At 49.2% G+C, this 22865-nt stretch overlaps 2 protein-coding genes across 2 annotated transcripts in view; one reads left to right on the top strand and one right to left on the bottom strand.

Annotated features, from left to right (window-relative positions):
• Positions 1-7076, top strand: part of LOC106488559 (sodium- and chloride-dependent GABA transporter 1-like) — a 54023-nt gene extending 46947 nt beyond the window's left edge. The window contains exons 17-18 of the mRNA XM_013947421.2: positions 171-329; positions 3284-7076. Of these exons, the coding sequence (XP_013802875.2) occupies positions 171-329; positions 3284-3388 (264 nt within the window). The 3' untranslated portion in view covers positions 3389-7076. The remainder of the gene's footprint in view (positions 1-170; positions 330-3283) is intronic.
• A 9083-nt stretch (positions 7077-16159) lies between these two features.
• IQSEC3 (IQ motif and Sec7 domain ArfGEF 3) overlaps positions 16160-22865 on the bottom strand; it is a 111137-nt gene continuing 104431 nt past the window's right edge. Inside the window, exon 15 of the mRNA XM_067307414.1 lies at positions 16160-19716. The gene's annotated coding sequence lies outside the window, so the exon portion shown is untranslated. The remainder of the gene's footprint in view (positions 19717-22865) is intronic.

Raw genomic sequence — 22865 nt, forward strand, 5'->3', positions numbered from 1 at the left:
GAAATTGTTTAAAATTACCATTTGGTGGGCTGAGAACATCCGAGACTAGTTTAAGGAGCTACTGAATTGCTGTAAGACTCTTGAGAGCTAGGAGGATGATGAAGTAAAGAGTGAATGGATGGTCCCTGATTTTGCACATCTTTACCTGTGATGGTTGGTTTTTTTTCCAGGGTGTGTTCTTCTTCAGCGTGGTGGAAATGACCCCTCTGACACTGGGAAAATATGTCTATCCTGCATGGGGACAAGCCATTGGTGGGCTCATGGCTCTGTCATCCATGGTACTGATCCCAGGATACAGTTTCTTCACCTCAAAAGGGACTCTTCAGCAGGTATGACTATCTTGGCCACTCCTCTTCTGCTTTCTACTTAGTGTAAATTTCCACTGAACTAAATCAAAGAAGAGTCAAGCAGACTCTGCACTATGGTCCTCTGACAAAGTCTATTTAGTAAGTGTACTTCAGGTTGGGGCTGCAGGAGCTGTGCACATCCTCTCCTCCACAAGAATACAAATCAGTCCCAGCACAAGGCAGTATGTGACCGGCTGTATCTGGCCATGTAGATAGACCTTCAAGTAGTCTCTCCTTGGGTGATATTGCTGTTTGTGTCTTCCACTGTCATCAAACTTTCTGTTGTCATCATCACAGAAAGCGAGCCCTCTTCACCTGGATAGCTTGCCTGGAGAGATGCAGGGGACTGGAGCCTTGCAAGAGGCACCTCAGTGATTGTTTGGGAAGAAATTTTTGAGATTTCTTGACCCTGAGAAATCCCAGTTCCCAGCCAGCTCTGGCTACAGGCATGGTTACCTGGCAGTTCTCAGCAGAGAGATCAGCATCCACTGAGCATGAAGCTCTCAATAACTCAGGGGTAAGACCTGATAATGAATCAAACATGCACAGTAGCAGTTTGTCATGTGCTTTGCAAAGGGCACTCAGTGAATGAGAGGGTTAAGAAGCAAGGCAGACTTTTCTGCAGGACTCACAGTATCCACAACTCTGTTCTTGTTTAAAATGTTTTTTTTTTCTTGATTTGAACAGGGCTTTATGGAGCAGTGAAGCATGGTTCTCTGTATATCATACCTAGTAATTACTGTTAAGATCTTATTCATAACATTGACGTTCAGTCTTGAGAATTCTGTGCACAAAGTCCTTGACCTGATGACATCAACTGCAAGCTATGGGCATAATAAGTTACTACTGGGGTGCTGATTTGTTGCATCATCCATAGACTCCGTCTAAATCCCATGTGTTTACTTCATGGATGCCTTATTTTGAATTATGTTTATTCAGAAATATTTTGACTGAATTTGCTGAGCTAAGCTTAGCCTCAGGCTTCCAGGTTCAAGTTCCAGGTGGGATTAACTATTTTTCCTCCCAACTATCCATTTGGAGGGGCTCTGCTGTTGGAACTGGGTTGGTTTGGTGTCTCATATCTGCTTCACACTTCTGGTCTCTAGTTTTAGGTCAGTTTTAGGTTTTTACCATTTTTTGCCATTGGTGTTGAGATCATCATTGAGGTTTCTGCAGGATTCAAGTCAGAGCACTGTGTCAAGCCACATTGGTGATTCTGGACTGAGGGCCAACTGCAATTCCAATAGTAGCTTTTATACATATTTTATATAGATTTATATGTATTTGTGTGTGTGTATGCAATTCATAATATGAGCTAGAAAAGGGGGAAAAGGAAAGTCTGCAAATACAGCTATGAGTTCAACCCTTTTCTTGATCTTAATCCTGTTTCCACTAGGGACAGTAACAGCATGTCTTGGTGTCTGTGGGTGCCAACCTGAGCTGGCCTGAGGCCTCCCAGGGTTGATTCCCCCATTTTCGAGCAAAGTGTTTGTACTAATAATATGCAGCAAGCACAGTAATCCTGGAACTTCAAAAGTGGCGGAAGCTGAGTTCGTGGCTCCACTAGGATCTCCCACACTGCCCTAGAGATGGGGGCATGGAGGGCAGGTCATGAGTATTTCCCCCCTTTCTCTCAGCACCTAGGGCAAATCAGCAGCGTCAGCCAACAGCATGAGTGGCTTGTGTGTACTGTCCTCTTCCCTCTCTCCCTTTAACAGGCTCCATACCCTGGGCATGCCATTTTTTTTAGGAGGCCCAGACCTCTTCCCTGTGGTCCATAGATCCAAAATTGAGCAGCAGATGGCAGCAGGAAGAAAGTATGCCTGTGTGTGTGTGTGTGTGTGTGTGTGTGTGTGTGCGCGCGCGCGTGCATGTGTTTGTGTCCCCGCAAGAGAAAGAAACAGAGAGAGAATTTTTGGCCTCTCATATGCACAGATCCTGGATTAGTCTGCAATAGAGCTGAAGCTGGAGGGAAGTTAGATGCCAATGCAGAATAAAATGGTTTTGACAGACAGGAAAGATTATAAGTCATTTTGATCCTACTGAGCATGAATATGAGGGGAAAAAAAAGACCATGAATGGCAGAAGAAGCTCAGTGAACATTTCAGGGACTTCACCCAGCAACAGCCACTTCAGCTATACTGGAGTGTAGGAGCTTGTTTCTCTTTGCTGGAAAGGGCTTCTTCCTGACTCAGTGATGTCTATTCAGGTCAGGCTCAATCCTCCTCTGCCTTCTCTTTTGCAACCTAAAACATCAGTCCCTTTCTGGCAGGCAAAAGTGATTCATTCTTCTACATCACTCCTGATGCTCAGTCCACTCACCTCCAGTAATGACTTGCCCCTCCATATTTTCCTGGATTCTTTCTTCATTTTACTTAGCTCTATGGTTTTTATTTGATCCCTTCAGGATGGTATAACCAGGCATCACTGCTGGTGCAAAGGTCGATGGAGGTGGACTGGCCTGACCTGCGTCAGAGACAAAGACTGTAACCTTGCCAGCATGCTGTAGCTAGTTAATAATGTTTTATAATAAACTCCAGCTGAAAAAAATATGGAAACTAGGAATATCGGTCTGTTCTGAAGTCTGTGACATTACAGCTCTCTCTTGTTCCTACTTGCTGCTGATATTGCCTGGTAACAGTTTGCCCATGTTTTAATGGTGATCCCTGTATTTCAGATAAAAGGAGAAGCTGCTGTGCTGGGAGCAGTACCAAAGTAAAGGTGTCTTGCAGACTTGCACTGAATTGCTGAATGGTGGTGGAGGAGTAATTTTAGTAGTATGCTCCATCACCTCTTGCTGTAACTAGGGCCATCTCTGAGGCCTGGGGAGAGGGGTCCCAGCCCTCTGCTGCTGTCATGCTCCAGATGTGTCACTGCTATTTTCTTCATGAAGCCCCCCAGCAGCTTACATGCACTCTTCCTTTCTTCCTGGGCAGCATTTTCAGCAGATGACACAGCCCAAGCCAGACGCAAGCATGCAGAACAATGGCCTCCAGCCAAAGACATCGTTGAACGGGAGACCCTCGGACACTGCTGTCTAGGAGAACTGGACCTCCTTGCCCTTCCCTGTAGCTGCTCGTGCCACGCTGTCCCTCGACCTCCTTTGGCATGGCTCGTGTCCCTGGCTCTGCTGTGGTGTTCACTCCGTGAAGAAAAGACCTGGTGGAGGAGGCCATCCCATGCCTCTTCCTCCCAGGCCAGCTTATCAAGGCTCTGCACAAGCTGCCACTAGGACATTGTGTGGTGACTTCATCATGTAACGTCCTGGTTTGGGCTCTCAGAAAGGAGCAGTCCATACCCGAGTCTTCCTTCTCCTGCCAAGAGGTGATGTTTCCTAGACAGCTTAGACTTCTCACTGACCATTTCTTTGCTCTTCATCTTCCTTTTCATGTGGAACTCTACAGAGTATCCTGTAGCCCACAGCCATGTTGTCCCTTATAAAGCCAGCTGACACCAGCGTTCAAATCCCAGATCATTATCAATTGATCTAACATAAAACACTACTAGTAAATGTGTAATTGGAGGGGATGTGGCACAACGAGTGATTCCAGTGAGGAGTCCAGCATGCTGGTAGCTACAGGACACAGCCCCTGAAAACTGGAGAAGGACACCAGGGCAGTAATGTGCTGTTTACATAGTCCAGTTCTGCTCAGTCTCCAGCCCTTATCACGCATCCATTGGGGCTGCCACTATGAGCCAGAGCCAAGCACGTGAGGCAACCTTTTCTGCTGGAGTGACCTGCCCTTTGTAGCTTTGTGCAGTAGCCACTCCCTGACCCTAAAATGCAGTTATAAGGGTAAGTGGAGGGCTCTTTGCTGGAGGCTTGACCTGTCTCTGTCTCTGACCATGCTCTGCTACAATCAGCTTTGTGCTCAGGCAAGAGGTCTGCTGTGTCGCAGAAAGACTTTCCAGCATGGTACAAAGTTCCCCCCTAACTGGAACGAAACAGCTCCTGCTGAACAGCCTCCTTGGCTAAGTCCCTATGTAGGGAGCAGTAAGATGCAGGGCAGTGCCCAAAGGTAGTTTAGCTTATACCTTTTTGGGGGAAGTGGCAATACCTAAATCCCAGCCTGTGGAAGACAGGAGTTCCTGGAGGTGCTGGTGGGACTTGCCTACCATGCTTAAACTCGCCCCTGTGAGTCAGTGCTGATTTCCCTTACGAAGCCTCTGTGCAGGCAGCTGACACGTCCTGACTTCCAGCACACACAGTACTGGGACACTGAGTTGTTGTAGATGGTGCTGGAGGTGTGTATAGCACCTCAGAGGAGGCAAGAGCATGCTTCAGAGCAGTCCTAAAGCAGCAGTATACTTCTTGCTTATAAAGCCTTGAAAAAGGATGTGGCTTGTAATAGTACCATTGTACAGCTCTTTTACCCACCTTAATTTTTCAGAGCGCTTGCCTGGTAGCTAAGGCTCTCAGTCAGGTGTGAGAGTAATGTTCTTGTTTGTGACAGCTCCCAAATGACTTCATGTGGAGACATCTCTGCACTCAGAGTGTTTGATAAGTACCTGTTGTACGTGTGGGTACACTGTGTAACTCTGGGCAAATTAGGGCTGTCTCTTCCCTCCCTTGGCACACTGAAGCACCGCAAGGTTTCCCTGGCCAGCATTCCCGCTGACTCGCACACCCAGTTTTGGCTCTGAATCAATTAGTTAATAAGTGTCCAGAGAAAGGTACGTGGCCACACACTCTTCCTTCCAAGGGGTCTGGCCTGGCGTGTGACCTGCCGAAGCCCCCTCAGGGCCCCCTCAGGAGCACTGAGGCAGGCACTGGCAGAATGATGAGCCTTCGCACAATTACCCAGTGCTCAGTTAGGAGCTATGAAAGGAAACTAGTGGTGAAGATTGGTCTCATACTGCACAGCACCAGCCTGCACTGCCACTGATCTTCTAGCCTAAGGATCAATAGTGTAATGAGGAAAGAAGTCATTTGATTAAAGCTAAAGTCGGTCACCTTTGGTGTGGCTTCCCTGCCATCTCAGAAATGCCTCTTGAGAAATTTTACTTTAAATGTGTAAGCAATTTACGTATGTACGTGTGGCACACGTGCTCATGGCTGCGAGCCCCTTCGTTGCCTCTGTGATACTGTGACCCTCACAAGGAGGCCTCTGGCTCCCCGGGGAAGGCCACGTGAATAGCCCTCTGAAGCACAAAGGCCCTTGTAAGTGCAATTTCTGCAGGGTCCAAAAATACAAGCTGAAATCAGGCCCTATCCCACATCTAATTGTTAGGATAGTTGCATCAAAGAATCACAGCTGTTAAATAAACACAGGGAAACTGAATTTACAGGCTTGGTCCTGTAAAGCCAAAAGCCAGATGCTGAGATCTGTTCCTCACAATTAGATCTCATCTGGTTACAGGAGTGTCATTTTTCCTTGCCCTAAAATTTCAGGCACTAGTATAGCTGAAATTTTCTATTCCACTTTCACCTGTTTTGATAAACTGGGTGATAAAGGAAACCACTCCTTATATATCTATATCTATATCCTTTGAGAGGGATATCTGTGTTGCAACAGATGTTACTCTCTAATCTTTGCATTAATGAAGTCTACTAGAAACCTGCTTTTGCTTGTGTACCTGGGTCACACAACCTCCCTCCCCTTACTTGTAGGCTGTTTTGAAGGTGGGCAGTGTGGAAAGATCTCAGTTCTCATATGAGACCTTAAAACCATGGAAGACTGATTTTTCCATTTTTCTTGGGGCAGCTCAAGTCTGAGGTAGAACAGCCCAGTGTCACTAGTAATTTTTGAAACTCTTGGCCAAAGAGCTCAGTTGCTGGGAGAGCTGTGTTCAAAGGATTGTAGCACCTGGGTTGTCCCTCCATAGAGGGAGGAGAAGGAAGTGATCCAGAAAACCAAAGTCCTTTCCCTAATGGCTAGGAAATCCCTAAGTGTCCACTTCCTTTTTGCCAAGCTTTTAGTCTCGGCATTTCTCTGGCTTGTGGTCTTGCATGTGGCGCGTGTGGAACTCCAGGTGCAGCAGCAGGGGCTACCCTGCCCATAGCCTCCTCAAGGTAATAATAATCAATAAGACATAACCATTTGCTTGATTTCCTCCCTCTGTCCTTGTCTTTTTTTCTTTTTCCTGCTTCCTTTTCCTTCTGTAGCCTCACTTCTGCCCCACTATTATCCATCCAGTGGAAATTATCTCCCTCAGCTAGCTTCTTCCTGCTTTTTTCCTCCCATTACTGTCAAATTACAGCGCTCTCCCTTCTCTTCTCCCTTCTATTCTTTCCCCATTTCTCTCTATTTTATTACCAGCTTCATTTCCGTGCTTCATTCACCTGCTGTCTTTCCAGTCTTGTTTTTTATGGTGATTGCTTGTGGCTTAGCCACTAGCTGTGACACTGCTCAACCCTTCTGTCCACTGAAAGTTGGAGGAGCTCAGGATCCCATGCAGGAGCTCAGCTTTTTGTAGGTCTGGTCCCTAAGAACTGATATCTGTCCCAGTATATAACATAAAATGAATTTCCTGCTGTAAGCAATTTACGTATGTACGTGTGGCACACGTGCTCATGGCTGCGAGCCCCTTCCTCTTTGCACCAGAATGAGTTGTGCCAAGCAACACTATATCTTGATACTGGTAAAAGAGGTACTCCAAACCATATTCCACCAGCTTTTCACAGAATCAAAGAATCAAAGAATGGTTGAGGTTGGAAGGGACCTCTGGAGATCATCTAGTTCAACCCCCTGCTCAAGCAGGGTCAGCTAGAGCATGTTGCACAGGATCATGTCTAGACAGCTTTTGAGTATCTCCAAGGGTGGAGACTCCACAACCTCTCTGGGCAACTGTTCCAGTGCACAGTCACCCTCACAGTAAAGAAGTTTTTCCTCATGTTCAGACAGAATTTCCTGTGCTTCAGTTTGTGCCCATTGCCTCTCGTCCTATCACTGGGCACCGCTGAGAAGAGTCTGGCCCCTGTTTTGCATAGCTGTGGCTGTTCTGAAAGATTTTGTGGCCTTTCCTGGATTTGCACTTTTTTTTTTTACCATGAATGTTTGGATCTGCAAAGTCTGGCATTTATAGTATTGCAGGGAGGCATTTGCCCTTAGTTGGGTTCTGCCTTGTTGACCGATATCCTTCTCCAGCATTTCAAATTCGTCTAACCCTAAATGCTAAACAGTGCTTCCCACCTCCATCACACTCCAATTTCCTGTGTAGTTTTCAGGCAGGGGTGGGGATGACCCCTTTTACCTCACCCCATGCCTCAGAAATGCCACTTGTGTGCAGGTGCAACTAGGCAGCCATATCTGCTTATCAATTTTTGACTTCAGTTGTCGGGTACCAGCTGAAGGGCCCGTGCTGCATTAGGTGACACTAAATCCTTTGCAAGAGCTGCTTTTGGCTGAAGTGCAGTTCCCACGCTTCCTTACTTCTGGTGACTGCACCTCCACTCCCCAATTTTTTGGTTCCTCAGTAGAGAAGGCATTTCCATGACTAGGCAGGTGGGATTTCTCCCCTCTCCCCCCATACCATGGCTGAGAACTAGATCCCACTGCCCTGGCCCTTGCTACACTCACCTGCAACGCTGCTGAGTTTCCTCTGCCCTCACGGCTACCCAGCACCTGCCAGCGTCTCCCTCCCCTCAAGCCAGCCAAAATAATCCATCATGAAATCGCTTAATTCTAAGGAGTTATTTAGGTAGCTGTGCTCAAATCCCTCTGAAATCCTCTTTTTCCTGAGGGCTGTGAAAAATAAAATAAATGCCATCGCCCCCACACTTTGCAGAAGCATGGGGAGCAGGGAGAGAGGTGAAAAGCAGGATTGCTTGGTTGCTGCTCAAATGCCACTTCCTCAGAAGATGTGCATGGGATCCCCTCCCCCAGGAGGGGAGCGTTCTTCCTCCTGCTGCTTTCCCAGACGTGCTCCAACAGCTGGCAAACAGTTGCACAAAAATGCCTGTAATGTTTGCAACGTGATACAGATGTGGTGTGGCTCTGCAAGGCTTAGGCTAGCGGGTCGCCACGTAGTTTGTAGTCTCTCAACTTCTCTCTTAAATGATATGGCAGGCGCATTTGTGCCGTGCATTGGGAAGAGGGGTAGGAAGGGGTGCAGTGCACTGTCCCCCCAGCTGCCGGCCCTGCCGGGCAGCACAGGACACTACATGCACAAGGAAGTCAGTGGTGGGGTCCCCCATGCCATCTAGCACAGCAGACACCAAGGCAGGCCTCCTCACTGCACCAGTAGCCCCCATTAACACTGCTGTTCAGAAGGAGTGGGGCATGGAAGGAGAGGAACATGGTCCTCTGGGGAAATGGGAAGACTGGTATTCCAGTTTCTGAAAGCCTCGGTGTGCAACAAGCTTAAAAATCACCAGCCTGTGAAATGACCAACTTGTCATTGCCCATCTCCAGTCCCAGGCCAGGTTTCTTTCTGGAAAAGGGCACCCATGGGTGCATTTGGTGCTGACAGTCAAATGGCGAAAGGGTCTGGGCCATGAAAGGACCTGTCCGCTGTTGTTTTCCTTGCACTGAGCACGCTGGCCCATGGGCTACCAGCTCCCTGCGGCAATGGAGCATGCCAAGCACACTGCACCAGCCTCGGGAGCTGAGCACGTGAAATACAGCGTTCAGCAGTGGAAGTTGGCACTAGGGCTCAAGGCTATGTGGTGCATCCATCTGACATATTTATCTTCTCCTGATGTCTCATTCTGACTCTGCAGAGTTCAAGCTTTGGTTAGAGGTCATCTGAGCATCACAAGGCTAGGAAGAAAAATCCTGGAATGACAGAGCTCTGCAATATGACATTTCTTCTTATGCAGTTGTAGTACATTAACTCCAAAACACACTGATGACACACTAGCTTTCAAAAATGAGTGCACAGCCTATTCTGCTCATTGCTCCCCTTTGAAGCTCTCAAAAGGGCAGGAATGGGCATTAAGGGAGGCCTGAAAGATGTGGGGTCCCACAGCCAGCAAGGAGATGCTTTTCCTTTGTCCCATGGTGTTGAGGACCTCGAGGGTGGTGTCTGCTCCGCTTACCCTCCCCCAGTCCTGAGCTCTCTCATCTTGCCTGCCTTCCCCATGGTCTCCTGGGACCCCCCCCCCCCCAGTCCCCTGGGACTTAACTGGGCTTTATCAACCTAATCCTGAAAGGAGACCTGCCCAGATGAAGGCAGAGAGCAATGCTTGTATGAGGTACCCATCACTCCTCCCTTCTTACTTTCTTTCTCATCCTGTTTTACTACCTCCCTCTCTCCTGTCCCTTCTTTTCTCTCCAGTGAGAGGCTGCTTTACCTGGCCATGAGAGCTTTCCTCTTTGCCTCAGCGCTGCAGTGCCCATGACCGGTGAGCCCCAAATTGCCAGGCAATGTGTGGTTTGCTGGGCTGGGGTGACGGCCAATGACGGGTGCCAGCAGCGAGCTGTAGGAAGGTCTCTGCGCGGAGGCAGGGACACTTCTCCTCGCTGCTCCTCCGGCCTCTCCCTCTGCCTGTTTCTGTGCTGCTTGCTTTCCCAGGGAGCAGGGCTTGACTCCTGCCAGTACCGTCAGATCGCCTCAGCTAATGGTATTTTGCCCAGCACAGGAAGTTAATACTCTTTTGTTGCCAAAGGCTGCCGGATGTAGTATGGTTTCCTCTCCCTTACAGAAAGCCCTCCATAGCCAGAAGAGGGGGAAAGTCAACGTGAAAGCCACAGCACTTCGCACTCCAAACATTTTGACAGGTTTTTCCTTCACTTGCTATATCTTTAATAATATGTTAAAGTGGTACTTGTGGTTAGAGGTCTGAGTGGGCTGCAATTTTCATGTCAATGTTATGTCTCAGAGCCGCATGATGGCAGGGCCACATAACACCCTGGGCTCTCAGGGTCTATTTATCCCATCAGGAGTAACCCCACAGATGCCTTCTCCTTTTCACATCGTATCGGGTCGGGTGCTGTCTTGAATGCAGCACTCGCATGGCCCTTTCCCATGCCCTCGTGCAAAGCTGTTTGTGCCTCGGGAAGGGCTGCGTTGAGTTTTTCCATGGCTCTAAAGCTTGTTTTGCTGCATCCCAAGATGCATTGAGTGCACCAGGCTCAGCCCTGCGTGTTGCTGTTAACTCACTGGCCAAAGGGTTACATGTTGCACCACCAGGCCCACGAGGTGACCGGCCATACAGAAGCGCTCGGGGCTGCTAGTCCAGCGCAGCTGCCCGCTGTCCCCCTACAGGGGTCTGGGGATGTGGCCGAGGACCAGCCGCAGTGGCCCTGATGCAGCATCGCGGGGCCCGACCTGTGGCGGGCAGTGAGGGTCTGTGCCAAGCGCCCGCCAGCCCTGCAGCGCTGTTAGCCGAGACACGTCCGTATCTGGCGAGGCTCGGAAGAGGTTAGCACTCCCCGCGCTGACACCTGATGGCCGTGACACTGACAGAGATGCAGCCTGACAGCACCGCTCCACCAGGAAAATGGCCCCAGCCTTTGGCTGTGGTTTCTGAGGGCCAGCTGGGGTCGGGGACCAACCAAGGCAGCCGTGCAAACTCACCGCTCCTCGCGGGGCCGGGCTGGCACAAATCACCGTGCTGCAGCCAGGTGGGTAAGGGCCGTAAAGAAGATGGCCCAAAACACTGGAGCTGGTTTATTCCTGCTGCCTGTTGGTGCACTTTTCTCCTGAGGGTGTGTATTGGTGTTCCTGTCTATGAAGCAAACGGAGTGGGAAGGGACCTGCCCTGAGTCACTGGTGCAATGATAGCAGGGTGAGGAGCAGTCTCAGAGGACCTCTGGCAGTGGTGCCACATGGGCAGCTGGCCGGGTGGCTGGGACAGCACAGGCGGCCGCCAGCATTGCGAGCCCGGGGCTGGGCCAGGCCAGGAGCCGCAGCAAGTGCGTTGCACCAGCTTTTGGCTGGGCATTTTTCTTTCTTTGAAGGCCATCTGGGTCAAAGAAAACTCTTGGTCATGTTGGTTGGGAAAATACAACGTTCTCCCCCAATGACCCTGTAAAGAAAAACACTGAAATGTTTTGTATTGATGCTGCTGGGCTGATGTGGTTCCAGCTGAAACCTGCCTCATATTTTTATATATATATGGCTCTTGAAATGCAAAGACAGCTTTTGCACTCAGCCTGACGAGGCCTCACTTTGGTTTGCTCCATGGTTGAAAAGCCATGCACATAATCTTGAAAGTAAATCCCTGCGTTGCCTTCTGCCTGTCAGCCCAGGAGGTCTGGGGAGGCAGGTCCCGGTGCCCTGCCGCACCGTTCGAGCAGCGCTCCCGCATCCTCTTCTCGCGTCCCCATTCCGCTTCCCCTTCCTTCCCCAGCCCATGTCTCCCCTCTCTACCCACGCGGCATGGCCTTGAGAGCACAGCCCACTGCAGCCCCTGGCTGTCCCAGCCACGGTGCCCAAACCCCTCTGGCTTCGTGATGCTCCCAGCACCCCCCCACCCCAGCCACAGAGTTTGATGAGTTTCTGAAGTGCGTTTGGTTCTGCAGGAGCCGGAGGAGAGCCAACGTATTTGTCCTCTGCCTGCACTTACTGTAAACGAGGAGATTAGGAATTACAATCCAAGATTCGCATTTTAAAGCAGCTTTTGAGCTCTGCACAGGAAACTTCAGCGTGATGCTCTTCAGGGAGCACAGTGACAGCGTGGCTGTAATAGCTCCTGCCATGCTCCATTGCGGATGTTTTGGCGGTGACAGCTGTGGCTTAGCAGCGCTCTCCGGGTTCTAAAAGCAGCTGCTCTGAGTGATGTTTTGGCATGATAAAGGTGTTGGCAGAGGGAGGGAGGCCCTGCTGCCTGGGGCAGGAGTATCTCCAGCAGCCTGGCACTGCCAAGCGCATCCCAACCATGTGCAGGCAGCAGCTGCAACTCGCTGCCTGGCCCCACGGCTGCATCCCCTGGGGCATCCCATGGCCCTGAGGAGATCTGCTGGGAGCTCCCTGCACAGTGGGTTAGCTTATGGGTAAAGGCACAAATTCGCCTTCAGCCTGCAATGAAGCGAGCATGAGGTGGCTTTTTTGGGCTTCACAGATGCTTTGGGCACCAGGCACGGCTCAGAGGTGAAACACGACTCCCGGGCTAAGGACCTGCCTTTTCTTAAGGGAGCAGCTCTACCTTTTGCTGCTGCTGCCAGACCAAGAGCCTGGGCTGATCTGTGCTACGGAGCAGAGTGCCAGTACCCTGCAGCACCAGCAGCGGTCCCCACAGTGGGAGCTGCTACTGAGACAGCAAGCACCAAATCGTACCAGGTCAGAGCATCCTGCAGCCTCGACACCCAAAGGGCTTCTGCCCTGCACTGTCGGCAGCCTCTGCCCTTGTAAGACAACATGATCTTTCTTTCCTTGGATTTTTTCCCCCTGCTCCTTCCTTCTGCTGTATTCATTGCAGACCTATGTGAAATGGTAGAGAACTGCTGTTTCTCCACTGGCATCTCTGTCCCATTTTCCTCTGCTAATTATGGTAGTGGTGCCTGTGCTGCGGCAAGTCGACAGATGGCCCTGGTTTTATCTTTGAACAAGCTATTTAATAAGGGCTCCTGCTTTTCCCTTGCACATTTCTTTCCTGGACACATGTCCTGAGCTGCTGGATGAGTTGTCCTTTTCTCAGGGGAGTCTGGAAGATGTGAGAGGAGGCTGAAGGACGAGGTCAGATCCAAAGGTTGGGGGTCTTTCTTTCTCTTTTGACTGGAGGATAATTCTGCCCAGATTCATACAGTCCATACTGAGTAACACTCTTCCTCCTCCCCTACAAAATGATGTGACAGGGAACCAGACCATGTGGAGGTGAGAAGGTCTGTTTCAAACACTGGGTGCTACAGGGCAGATCCTTAGTGCACAGAAAGCAAATGTATTGGCTGAAACCAGAGCTCTGCCCCTTTACACTAGCTGAAATTGGGCTTACGGGGAGCAGCTGGTGCTCTGGCTGAGGCTGGCATTGGCTGGGTGGTTTTGGTAGACCCAGTACACGAAACGGTCCCCAGGCCTCACCTCTAAATGAAGCTGGATCCTGCTGGCTCCCAGCCTGGGGATCTGCTGCGTCCCCTGCCACGGGGCAGGCAAAGCCTTGCCAGTGCTGGCAGCGTCAGGTGGTTCAGCTGCTCCTCTCTGCCCCAACCCTCCCTGTAGCACCAGCCTGTGTGAAAGCCTGGCTCTGCAGGGTCCTGGAGAGTTGCTGTTTGCTGGGCACACGTTCCTGCACCTCTGTGGGAAGCTTGCAGGGGCACCAGCCTGCCCCAGCCCCATGGACTTGGGCAGAGTGGGTCTTTACTACTCATGGGAGAAGCGCTTGCCTTCTGGTTTTCCCTATACATTTAGTGCTGTGACCTGCTGGGTGCAGAGGAGGTGATTTCTTTCTTAGGTGGAGGGTCAGCCAGGCCGGGACTGGGCAAACAGGGAGAGTTCATGGTGGCAGGGATCGGCCAGCCAGTGAACGACACTGCCCTGGATGCACCATGGAGTGCCACGGGACATTTGCCAGTCTGCCTGGGCCATCATCCTTGCAAGCCATGTGGCTGAAACCTGAGGCCATGATGGCCGTGATGGTGTCCACCCTGGTGGGTGTTCAGCACTGGAGAGCTGAGCAGGACGGCTGGCTGGCACCAGGGTCACAGGCACACAAGGAGGGCTCACTGTACCCTCTTGTCGCAGTGTCTCCTCGCACAGGACCCCTTCCCCAGCTGATGCACAATGTTTTGTTTTGGAAAGCTCAAGCTGGGGTTGCCACTGCCTGTTGCTGACTCCTGTGGTCTGACGGGGCTGCCCAAGGATGCAGTCACTTCTGGACCTGCTCCAGGAGCTGTGATAAGAAAGACAAGATCTATGGAGAGCTTCCCTTTGCCCACAAAAGGTGGGGAACAGTAGGAGGGTTTGGGCACCGGCTGCCTTGTGGCAATGCATCAACAGACGCAGAGACGCCAGGCAATAGCAGCACCAGACCCTGATACTTCCTGGCTCACTTCAGTGACTATTTTTCCTTGTGTTTTTGCTATGCCTTTCACAGGTTTTTTTTCTGCACTTGGTTCTCCTAAAGGGTTTTCAAAACCAAATATCTTGGGGACTTGGTAGCATTAGCTCTGAGTTATTTGGCTGTGCCTGTCTTTGCAAGGGTTAGAGGTAGGATGGGCCTGGATTCCCAGCATGGCTGGGGCTGCTGCACAGCAGGCTGTGTCCCCTGCAAAGCAGGGGTCTCACTAGCTCCAGGGGAAGGGAAACAGCAGACACTTTTCTGAAAAGGAAGAAAATAGCTAGCAGGACCTTAGAATCTGCAGAAGGTTGTTGGAAAATTATTGCAGTAAATCCTACCTACACTCAGCAGAGCTCTGTTTTGTTTTCCCCAAACCTGATTTCCCCCTGCCTCGGCAGCTGAAGAGAATTTTGGCAGTGTCTCATCTTTCACTTGGATAGTTACAATTGCCCTAACATCAGCTGTCCCGGGTCACTCCTATTGCTGCCAGAGCTGCTTGTCCTGGCCAAGGAAAGAGCCCTGCTCGTAGTGTCCCAGGAGAGCTGGCATCCCACTAGCTGCTGTCAGAGCCTGTCGCGTGAAAGGGAGGGACGGAAGGCCCTTCCTTATCTTTATGATTTACGTTTGCCTGCCAGAGCCCCCCTGTTTGAGGACTTTCCCTGAGACAGTTTCGCAAAGTAAAAAGAATAAGATTTTATTAAAGCGACAGATACAACAGGTTCGGAATTGCCGTTGATAAATGCACTTGCTGCTACAAATTTTCTTTCTATGAGCTCAAACTAACAATTAAGCGCTTTCAATAACAATACATTTTCCCGGGTAACGTCCGACGTTTGTCGGAGGCGCAAGTCTTACCAAAGGGGCGTCCCTGTTTGGGGGAGGGGAGAAGGAGGCTCGCTCGTCAGCAATCTCCAGTGAACAGGTCAGCGGTTCAATTTTCTTCCCTTCCAAAAACTTTAGCGAGCTATCCGCTGTTTTATAGTTGCTGAAGGTGGGATGTGGAAGTGCGGCAGACATACTTCATTGGCCAGATTGCCATTTGCGCGGTTGTTGGGGGTATGCCCCCCTTATTTACATGTCGTTATGCAGCAAAGGGCGTGATTTTTAATATGGTAAGCAGGGAAAATGAGGCTGGGGGTACTATAGGTCAACAGTTAGTCTGTGAGCAGCAATTATTTTTTGGGATGCCACCCTTTGTGGTCAGGGGTGGACCATGACACCTCCGTATCACTCCCTCCTCCGCCGTGCAGCTGGAACAAACTGTCTGGCCTTCACCAGCTAGTTCGTTACTCATGTTGCAAAAGGGTGGTGTGCTTTGGCTGCCACGTACTGTTTTTCCCGTGTGCCCCCTTATCTTTCTCCCTGAATTCTCTCTCGTTCCCACAGAGCCCCACTGGCTGTCCCCTCGCGCTGCACCCTTGCGCTAACTTGGCCTGCACCAGGGATTGGGTTCTGGTCGTGTTTCAAGCTTTGGGCTTAGCTGGAGCCAGCACAGAGATGTCTGTTCAGAATATATGGATTTGTATTTTCATATAAGGGAACATGTTGTCCTTCTTCTCCTACACCTTCCAGTGACTTTGCTCCAAGTTTTTTATGAAAAGGAATAACAGCTCTTTCCAAAAAGCTGGTGAGGGGCGGAAGGGGAAAGAGCCTTTCCCCATCTCAGGCAGCAGTGAAACCCAGAGGTGTGCGGAGGCAGCTGCAGGAGCAATCAGCAAACTGAAGTGTGGCTGCAGCGAGGGCGTAGCATTAATGAGTTTGTGTTCGTGGGAGGAGTGAGCCTCCCTCCTACTGTTGTCAGGCTGTGCTTTGTGCAAAGGAGCGTCAGCGTGTCCGTGGCTGCTAGCAGCGCTGAGCCCCGCAGTTGTCTTTCAGTCCACGTCCCTCCAGACTGAACCGGCTCTTTCCAACTGAGCTGTGGAAATCGCACAGGACGGCAATGTGAGGACATGGTGGTCTTTAACACCCCGCATGTGGATACCTGTTTGCAGTGGGGTGTGGGAGAAGGGCTGCTCTATTCTCTCTGAATTAGCAGGAGGAAACGTATGAGATCAGCATAGAGTGGTCAGCCAACCCAAGGAAATCCTTGTGTGGTGGGTACGCAGCTGGGCAAGTGGATGAGAGGGACAGTTTCTCCTGTTGCTGGCACTGTGTGAGGCCTGTTTGATCAGCAAGCCTCTGAGTACTCAGTGTGAGGCTTCTGAACATCCAAGATGAAGCGCTGAAATGTACTTAAAAAAATCAAGCCTTCTATAATATCAGGGAATAGCAAGGTGTATATGGAATATCAGTATGGGCACTTTTCTTTATCAGGCACTTGTCTTTGTCTCTACAGTCTCAGCCCTACAGTCCTGTAGAGGGAAGATCCTTTCATCTCTCTTTTGCCACCTTCTTTTTTTAATGTGAACTTGATTTTGTTCAGGAGCATCTACCCTTCATGAGCAGAAAGGCTTAGGAAGCCAGGACTCTTGTTTTCAAGAAGTCACTGCTGACTGCACCATACTGTCAGACCCCGAGGCTGGAGTATGGCTGTTGCATAAAATGGCATCCTACACTACATGGCTGGGAACTATCCCAGCTTGTGGATTGTATAGATTTAGGCAAAAAACACAGCTCCACAGCCAGCTTTTGACCTCAGTTGCACTCATTAGCTACAGGAAAGATGCTCCAAGTTCTCCCTAGTGTGACTGAGCTCTCAAACCGATTAAATCCTACAGCCCTACTCACCAAGTTGTCCTTGTCCTTGAGGCACCTGCTTATTTTCAGTCACCTTGCTCATATCAGGCAGGAGTATGTGCATGACTCCTGGTTGCTCTAATCAGGATTTGGGCAGGATGAGGGACACTTCTCCACACATTAGCAGGCAATGATGGGAAACTTGAACCTGCAGGAACCCATGGAGCCTAGTTCTGCCTTCAGATGTCCCCCAGGGACCCCCAAGGCACCAGCAGAACCTTTCCAGATTCCACCAAATGACGTGGAAACGGGGCCATAGTGCCCTGCACACAATAGTGACATTACAGGCACTGTCCCCTTGTGGTCCCTGGTCTGGGACCATGACACGACAGCTTTGGGTTTGTGGTAATCCTGCTGCCATTGTGCTGCTCCCTGAGGGTCCCATTGTTTGTGTTGGCCTTGGGAAGAGCGTTTAACCCTAAGGGAAATGCCTGCATGGAGCAGGAAACAGCAGGCTACCTAATGCTGAATTCAGTAGCAATGTCTGTGCACCTTGCTTGGTTGCTTGCTTGGAACCCAGGTTTAGCAAAGCACTTTAGGGATGTGCTGAATTTAATGCCCATCTTTAAAGTTTCAGAAAAAATTGCACCTAGAAATTTTCTGCGGAAAGGAGTGGCATATTTTGATCAGCTCTGAATGTATTATGTATATGTTATTGTATATTATGTATATTATTTAAAGAAAGCAGTATAGAGATGCAGTGTGAGAGCTATAGTATACGCTTTTGATCTGTAGAGTCTTTGTACAGGCACTACCTCTCTCTATCCTGCATAGTGTCTGTCACAAAAGGACATGCCATCTTCTCATTAGCAATAATCAGTATATGCACATCAGAGCGAGGTAGGAGTATATCACATATAGACAATCTGTTTTTATTGCTTTCATCTTTACAGCCAGGTGTGTGATCTAAACATCAGGAAGAAACTTGTTGAGATAATCTCCTGTTTCAAAACATCTTAGAAAATAAATGTGTTTGGGATGGGCTGATTTATGTCTGTGGCACACAAAAACATAAATGGAAGCCTCACAATCCTGGGAAATTTCCTGTCTGTGTCTCAAAGGGATTTCTGCGCTCCTAAGTGTTTCCCTGGCCTGGGCATCTAGGGGATTCTTTGAAGCCAGCAAAGAATTTGCAACCTATACACAGCCTTTTCAGCAGCTGCAGTTTCACCCTAGCATTTGTTCGAGTCTCGGCTGCAAAACAGGAGGTTGCATTCATCCATCTATTGGAGACGAGAGCTTGCTCTGTGTGCATGTGATTGTCAATGGTCACATCTCTCATCCCTGTGCAGAATTTTGCAAAGGTCAGTTTCATTAACCGTGGGGTTACACTTTGTGTAAATATGCATGTCTCTCTGATTTGCATGGGAAATGTCATTTTCCTTATGTGTCTCCCATTCAAATGTTAACCAAGCATGAGCCTGCTTAGCCTGTGAGATGTGCTTTGATTGTAACTGCAGCCAGCACAGCTGTCCTACTATGGCAGTGTATGGCTTCATATGCCTGATATTTTTGTATGGCATGTTTGTCCACAGGGATAGTAGAGGTGCCTACGTGTTATCTGCCATATAGTCTTACATGTTGAATGTTGGCAGATGGCGTGTGTATTCACACACAGTATGTGCCAATGTCTCTGGGTGCCTGAGTTTCTCAGTGGCCAGCTGGCGTGCAACACATGCATTGACACATGCAGTATGTGAAGTTGCTTTCCTAACCACAGCACACACACAGGGCAGCATGCAGCTTGCATGTGTGCATGGACCTCCTTACCCAGAGGTGCAGAGCTACACAAGCATGAGCAGAGGGCTTGGGGCTGGCTCTGCTGCATGCCAGCAGGGTGGAAAGGAAGCAGCTGCAGCATGGAAGGGCTTTGCCCTCCCCCCGTTTTCCTCTCTGCCTCACTGCAGGTGTGACTTTTATATTGCATTGCCTTCTCTTGGACAAGACTATTTCTTCCTGCTTTCCTCTGGGTGTGATCCTCAGAGAGCCTGAGCATCGAGTCAGCTCCTGCTGCACTGATGAAAAATCAGCAGTAGCTGCTGAGGGCTGCCCTGAAGCCAGCAGGAAGCGAGGCTGCTTGGCATTCCTTGGGAGCACCCTTCGTGCGTGGCCTGTGCATCTGTGCACACCGACGGAGCCCAGGGACACAGGGAGCAGGGCTGAGGCAAAGAAGACATTAGCGCACAAGTGACATATCTCAATATAATTTCTAAAACTCTATTAATCGAACAGATAAAATACCTCTGATCTATTTTTGTTATTTTGTTACAAAATATTAGCCATTTGGATTCTTCGCTAGGTGTGACCACACCACTTTTCCCAGAGGAAGCTTTTCTTGGTGATATATACAGCAGGAAACAGGTACAGACAGACAGACAAGTGCTTTCAAAAGCCTACACACAGGTAACACTTCTGTTGTTAGTTTTGCTTTTTTAAAAGACACATTCAGATGGAGTTGTGACTAGTGTTGAAGAGCTGGATGATTTCAAAGCTGCTGTCCCAGGCATGGCTGTGGAAGAGCGGGCAGGACAAGGACAGCTCTAGCTCACGAAACACTGCCAGCAGTCCCTGGAGCTTACACTGGCACAGTGGGTGGCTGGTGGAGCAGAAAGCAGGGGATCTCACTCAGCAGAGTCAGACAGCAACTCCCATTTCAAAGCAGAGACTCTCCCAAGCAGCAGCTTCCTCAGTCTAGGGCTCAGATTTGTTTTGGAAATCTCACAAACATGTTCAGATAACTGCAGGTTGAGCCTTCTGAAAAACACAAAACAAAACTCAAACTCGTATAGCTCAGAGGCTCTTAAATACTTCAAAATCTGGTGGTACTTTTCCATTAGGAAGTCTGAGTATTGATGAAATACTGCTTTCAGACCATACCCACACCTTCCCTTTACAGGGAGGAGAGAAAACACACATGGTGTGATGCTTTGAAGGACTTGCAGGAAGTACTCAATGTTGCTACAGCAGTGGCCCAAACTACAGCATTAGAAGCACTACAAAAGCAGCCAAACACTGCATTAAAACCAACTTGTCTGGGCTAAGCTTGATGCTCCTGTCACATTTTCCATCCCTTTGCTGCTGGAGTAAACAAATTAATTTCATTGGACTTGCACCAGCATGAGCAAGAAAGAATCAGGACAGAGTCTGAAGATTTGCGTGACACAGCTATCTAAACCTCAGTAGCACTTTGCTCTCTTCCACCTTCCAGCAGAGCCACCTTTTGCTTGGCCACTGGGTATTGGACACTTACTGCAGAATTCTCTTTATTGGTCTTCTCTTTTCTTTCCCCCTCCCTCCTTTTTTAATGAAGAAGGATATAAATTCAGCAAGAAAAAGCCACTGGTTCATTTTGGTTGATCTTATCTCTGCAGCAGCTTCTTGCCTGATCCCACAACCTGAAAGATCATGCTAGGCTCATGATCAGAATCGCTGCTGCCAATGGTTGATGAATTTTCTCTGGGCTGATACCTCATGGTGAGTTGCTGTGTACATTTTGCCCTTCATTAGGCTGTCACTAACTTACTCATTCTAGCCTGCACCCTGTCAACGATTAGTTTGTGTGCAAGGGTGTCTTCACAGCACTACAGGTATACTGAATCTGTGGGTTTGCTCGCATGTGGGAGGGCTGTGGGAGCAGACAATACAATAGATTAGATGAGGTGTAGACATGCTTTAAAGTGCTTGTTATCCTTCTAGACCAACCTTCAAAGGAAAAAAAAAAATCCTTATTTTGAAGTGAAGTCTGAAGGGTTCAGCTACACAACAGAATTTAGCGCAAACTGTTTCACTAGAACCTGGAATAAAATGATTTGGTATCTCTCCAACTGACCCTGACAGAAGATGCTGTGTCCAGCAATCTAGAAGACAGAAAGGGTTATCTATGGTTGCTTCTCTGTCCAAAGCTCAAGGCCAAAATTAGCCTTTGCAAGGTCAGGGAAAGGGAGCCAACTTGCCCTGAGAAACTGTTGTGCCTCAGGTATCTTGGCACTTTGGTTAATGCACCTCCATCCTCCATCCAGCACTAAGACGGGAATCTCAAGAAAGCTTCCTTATTTCTTTTTTACATTCTTGTAATTTTCCCAATCATTTATTAAAGCAGCAAATCTCTCTTGCAGGAACTTCTTAGGTATTGTTATAAATATTTCATCTAAAAAAACTATTTCATCCAGTACCTTAAGGTTTTTGTCGTGTTACTTTGTGTTAAATGTCAAGTAAAATCTAATTTATTTATTTTAACAAACACACACATAAACACACACACACACACACACACACACACACACACACACACACACACCCCTTCCATGGCTTGTTGTACTCTGGGAAAAAATAAGCAAATGAGCACTGCTGTTCCTTTCAGACACCAAAGTAACTGCTGAGAAGGAAGAGTAGTGCCAGTGCGCCTTGCATACCATCACTTTTACCTCAGCAGTGAGTAAAAATAAAATGGCACACTGGACAATGGTGGATGCCACATGTAAGCTTTCCAGGAAGCTACAGGCAAGTCAGATGAGATCCCGGCTACCACAAGTGTGGCAGGTTGCCACCATGGACGGAGTAAGTGGCAAATCAGGTGAGCCATATTTCTCAGCTAGCTGGAGGACGAGGGGCTGAGCCCTGGCCAGGGCCATGTGCTGCAGAGAGGGTGAGGACCTCTCTGTGGGCCTGGTTCTGAATGTGGAGCGTCCTCAGTGCCCTGGGGACTTGGCAGAAGAAAGCTTCTCTGGTATGGAGGGAGACCGGGCTTTCATCCAGAGTTTTTTTTACAAGTTTTCAGACTCCTGCTTCCATAGGCCTCCCTGGGGCTGTGCCTGTTCATTACTGGTCAATATATCTGCTATTACATGTAACAGCAGCAGCCTGATGTCCTGCGCCACACAGCTAAGCAAACAGCTAAGACAGACCTGTTGGTACATCTGGGTATATGGGTCAAGCTCAGAAGTAAGAGGAGCTGGAGGTGAGCAGGCTTTCTGCCCTGGAGGGCTAGCCAAGCACAGGGGACCCTTCACTCCAGCCCCTCTCTGCTTTCCTAACCCCAGCTGGGCTTGTGCCCAGGACAAGTACATGAGCTTTTCTCTGGATGTTTCAGCAGAGCCAGATGGCACCCAGACAGCACTGAGGCAGGCCAGGCTCCCGATGCGCTATGGTTTTGGCCACTGGTAAAAGCCCCAGAGATGAGCATGGTGGAGCATTGGTTAAGAAAACTGTTGCTTTCTTTTACCCCATAAGGTCAAAAAATCTTTCTTGCATCTGTCACTGTTGTCCTTTCCCTGACACTTTGCACATCCACACCACTGTCAACAACCCTTATCTCTCCTCACCCAACAGCTGTGTCATCAGCACCTGGTGCCCATGTCTCAGCATCACATGGGAAGGAAGAGCATTTCTTTCTGTCCCTCTAAAATAAGAATAAAAGCCATAAAAGGCATTCTGTCCTATTTTAAAATCCTAAAGTTGATCTTCTTAAGCCTTGAAGGGAGCTAGAGCAAGTGAGCGAGACCAAAGCCTTTAAGCTAATTAATACCTTCTCCTCCCTAGTTCTCAGATTTTTTTTTTCTAAAAATACAGCCGTAGCCCATTTTTAATGCCTTCTTCCTGCACATCAATGTCCCCAATAAAGCAGTGGAGCTGAGCTGTCATCTTTGTCTTAGCATCTTCCCCTCCCCTCACTCTGAAGCTGCAATAGGGATGGAGGGAGGAGAAAAGGCCTTGGAGCCTAGTGTGTGTGGAGCTTTCCTACAGGAAGGGCTGATGGGGTGAGGGTATATAGCTAGGTAAGGGATACAGCTGGGCCCTCACGTGGGTAGTCTCCAAAAAGCCCCTGCCCTCTAATACAGGGGAAAGAAGGCAAGTGAAGGGATCATCCATCCCACAAGGTGAACATAACACTTGGTTTTTCTTTG

This window comes from Apteryx mantelli, chromosome 1 (genome assembly GCF_036417845.1).
Source record: "Apteryx mantelli isolate bAptMan1 chromosome 1, bAptMan1.hap1, whole genome shotgun sequence".
Taxonomy (NCBI): Eukaryota; Metazoa; Chordata; class Aves; order Apterygiformes; family Apterygidae; genus Apteryx; species Apteryx mantelli.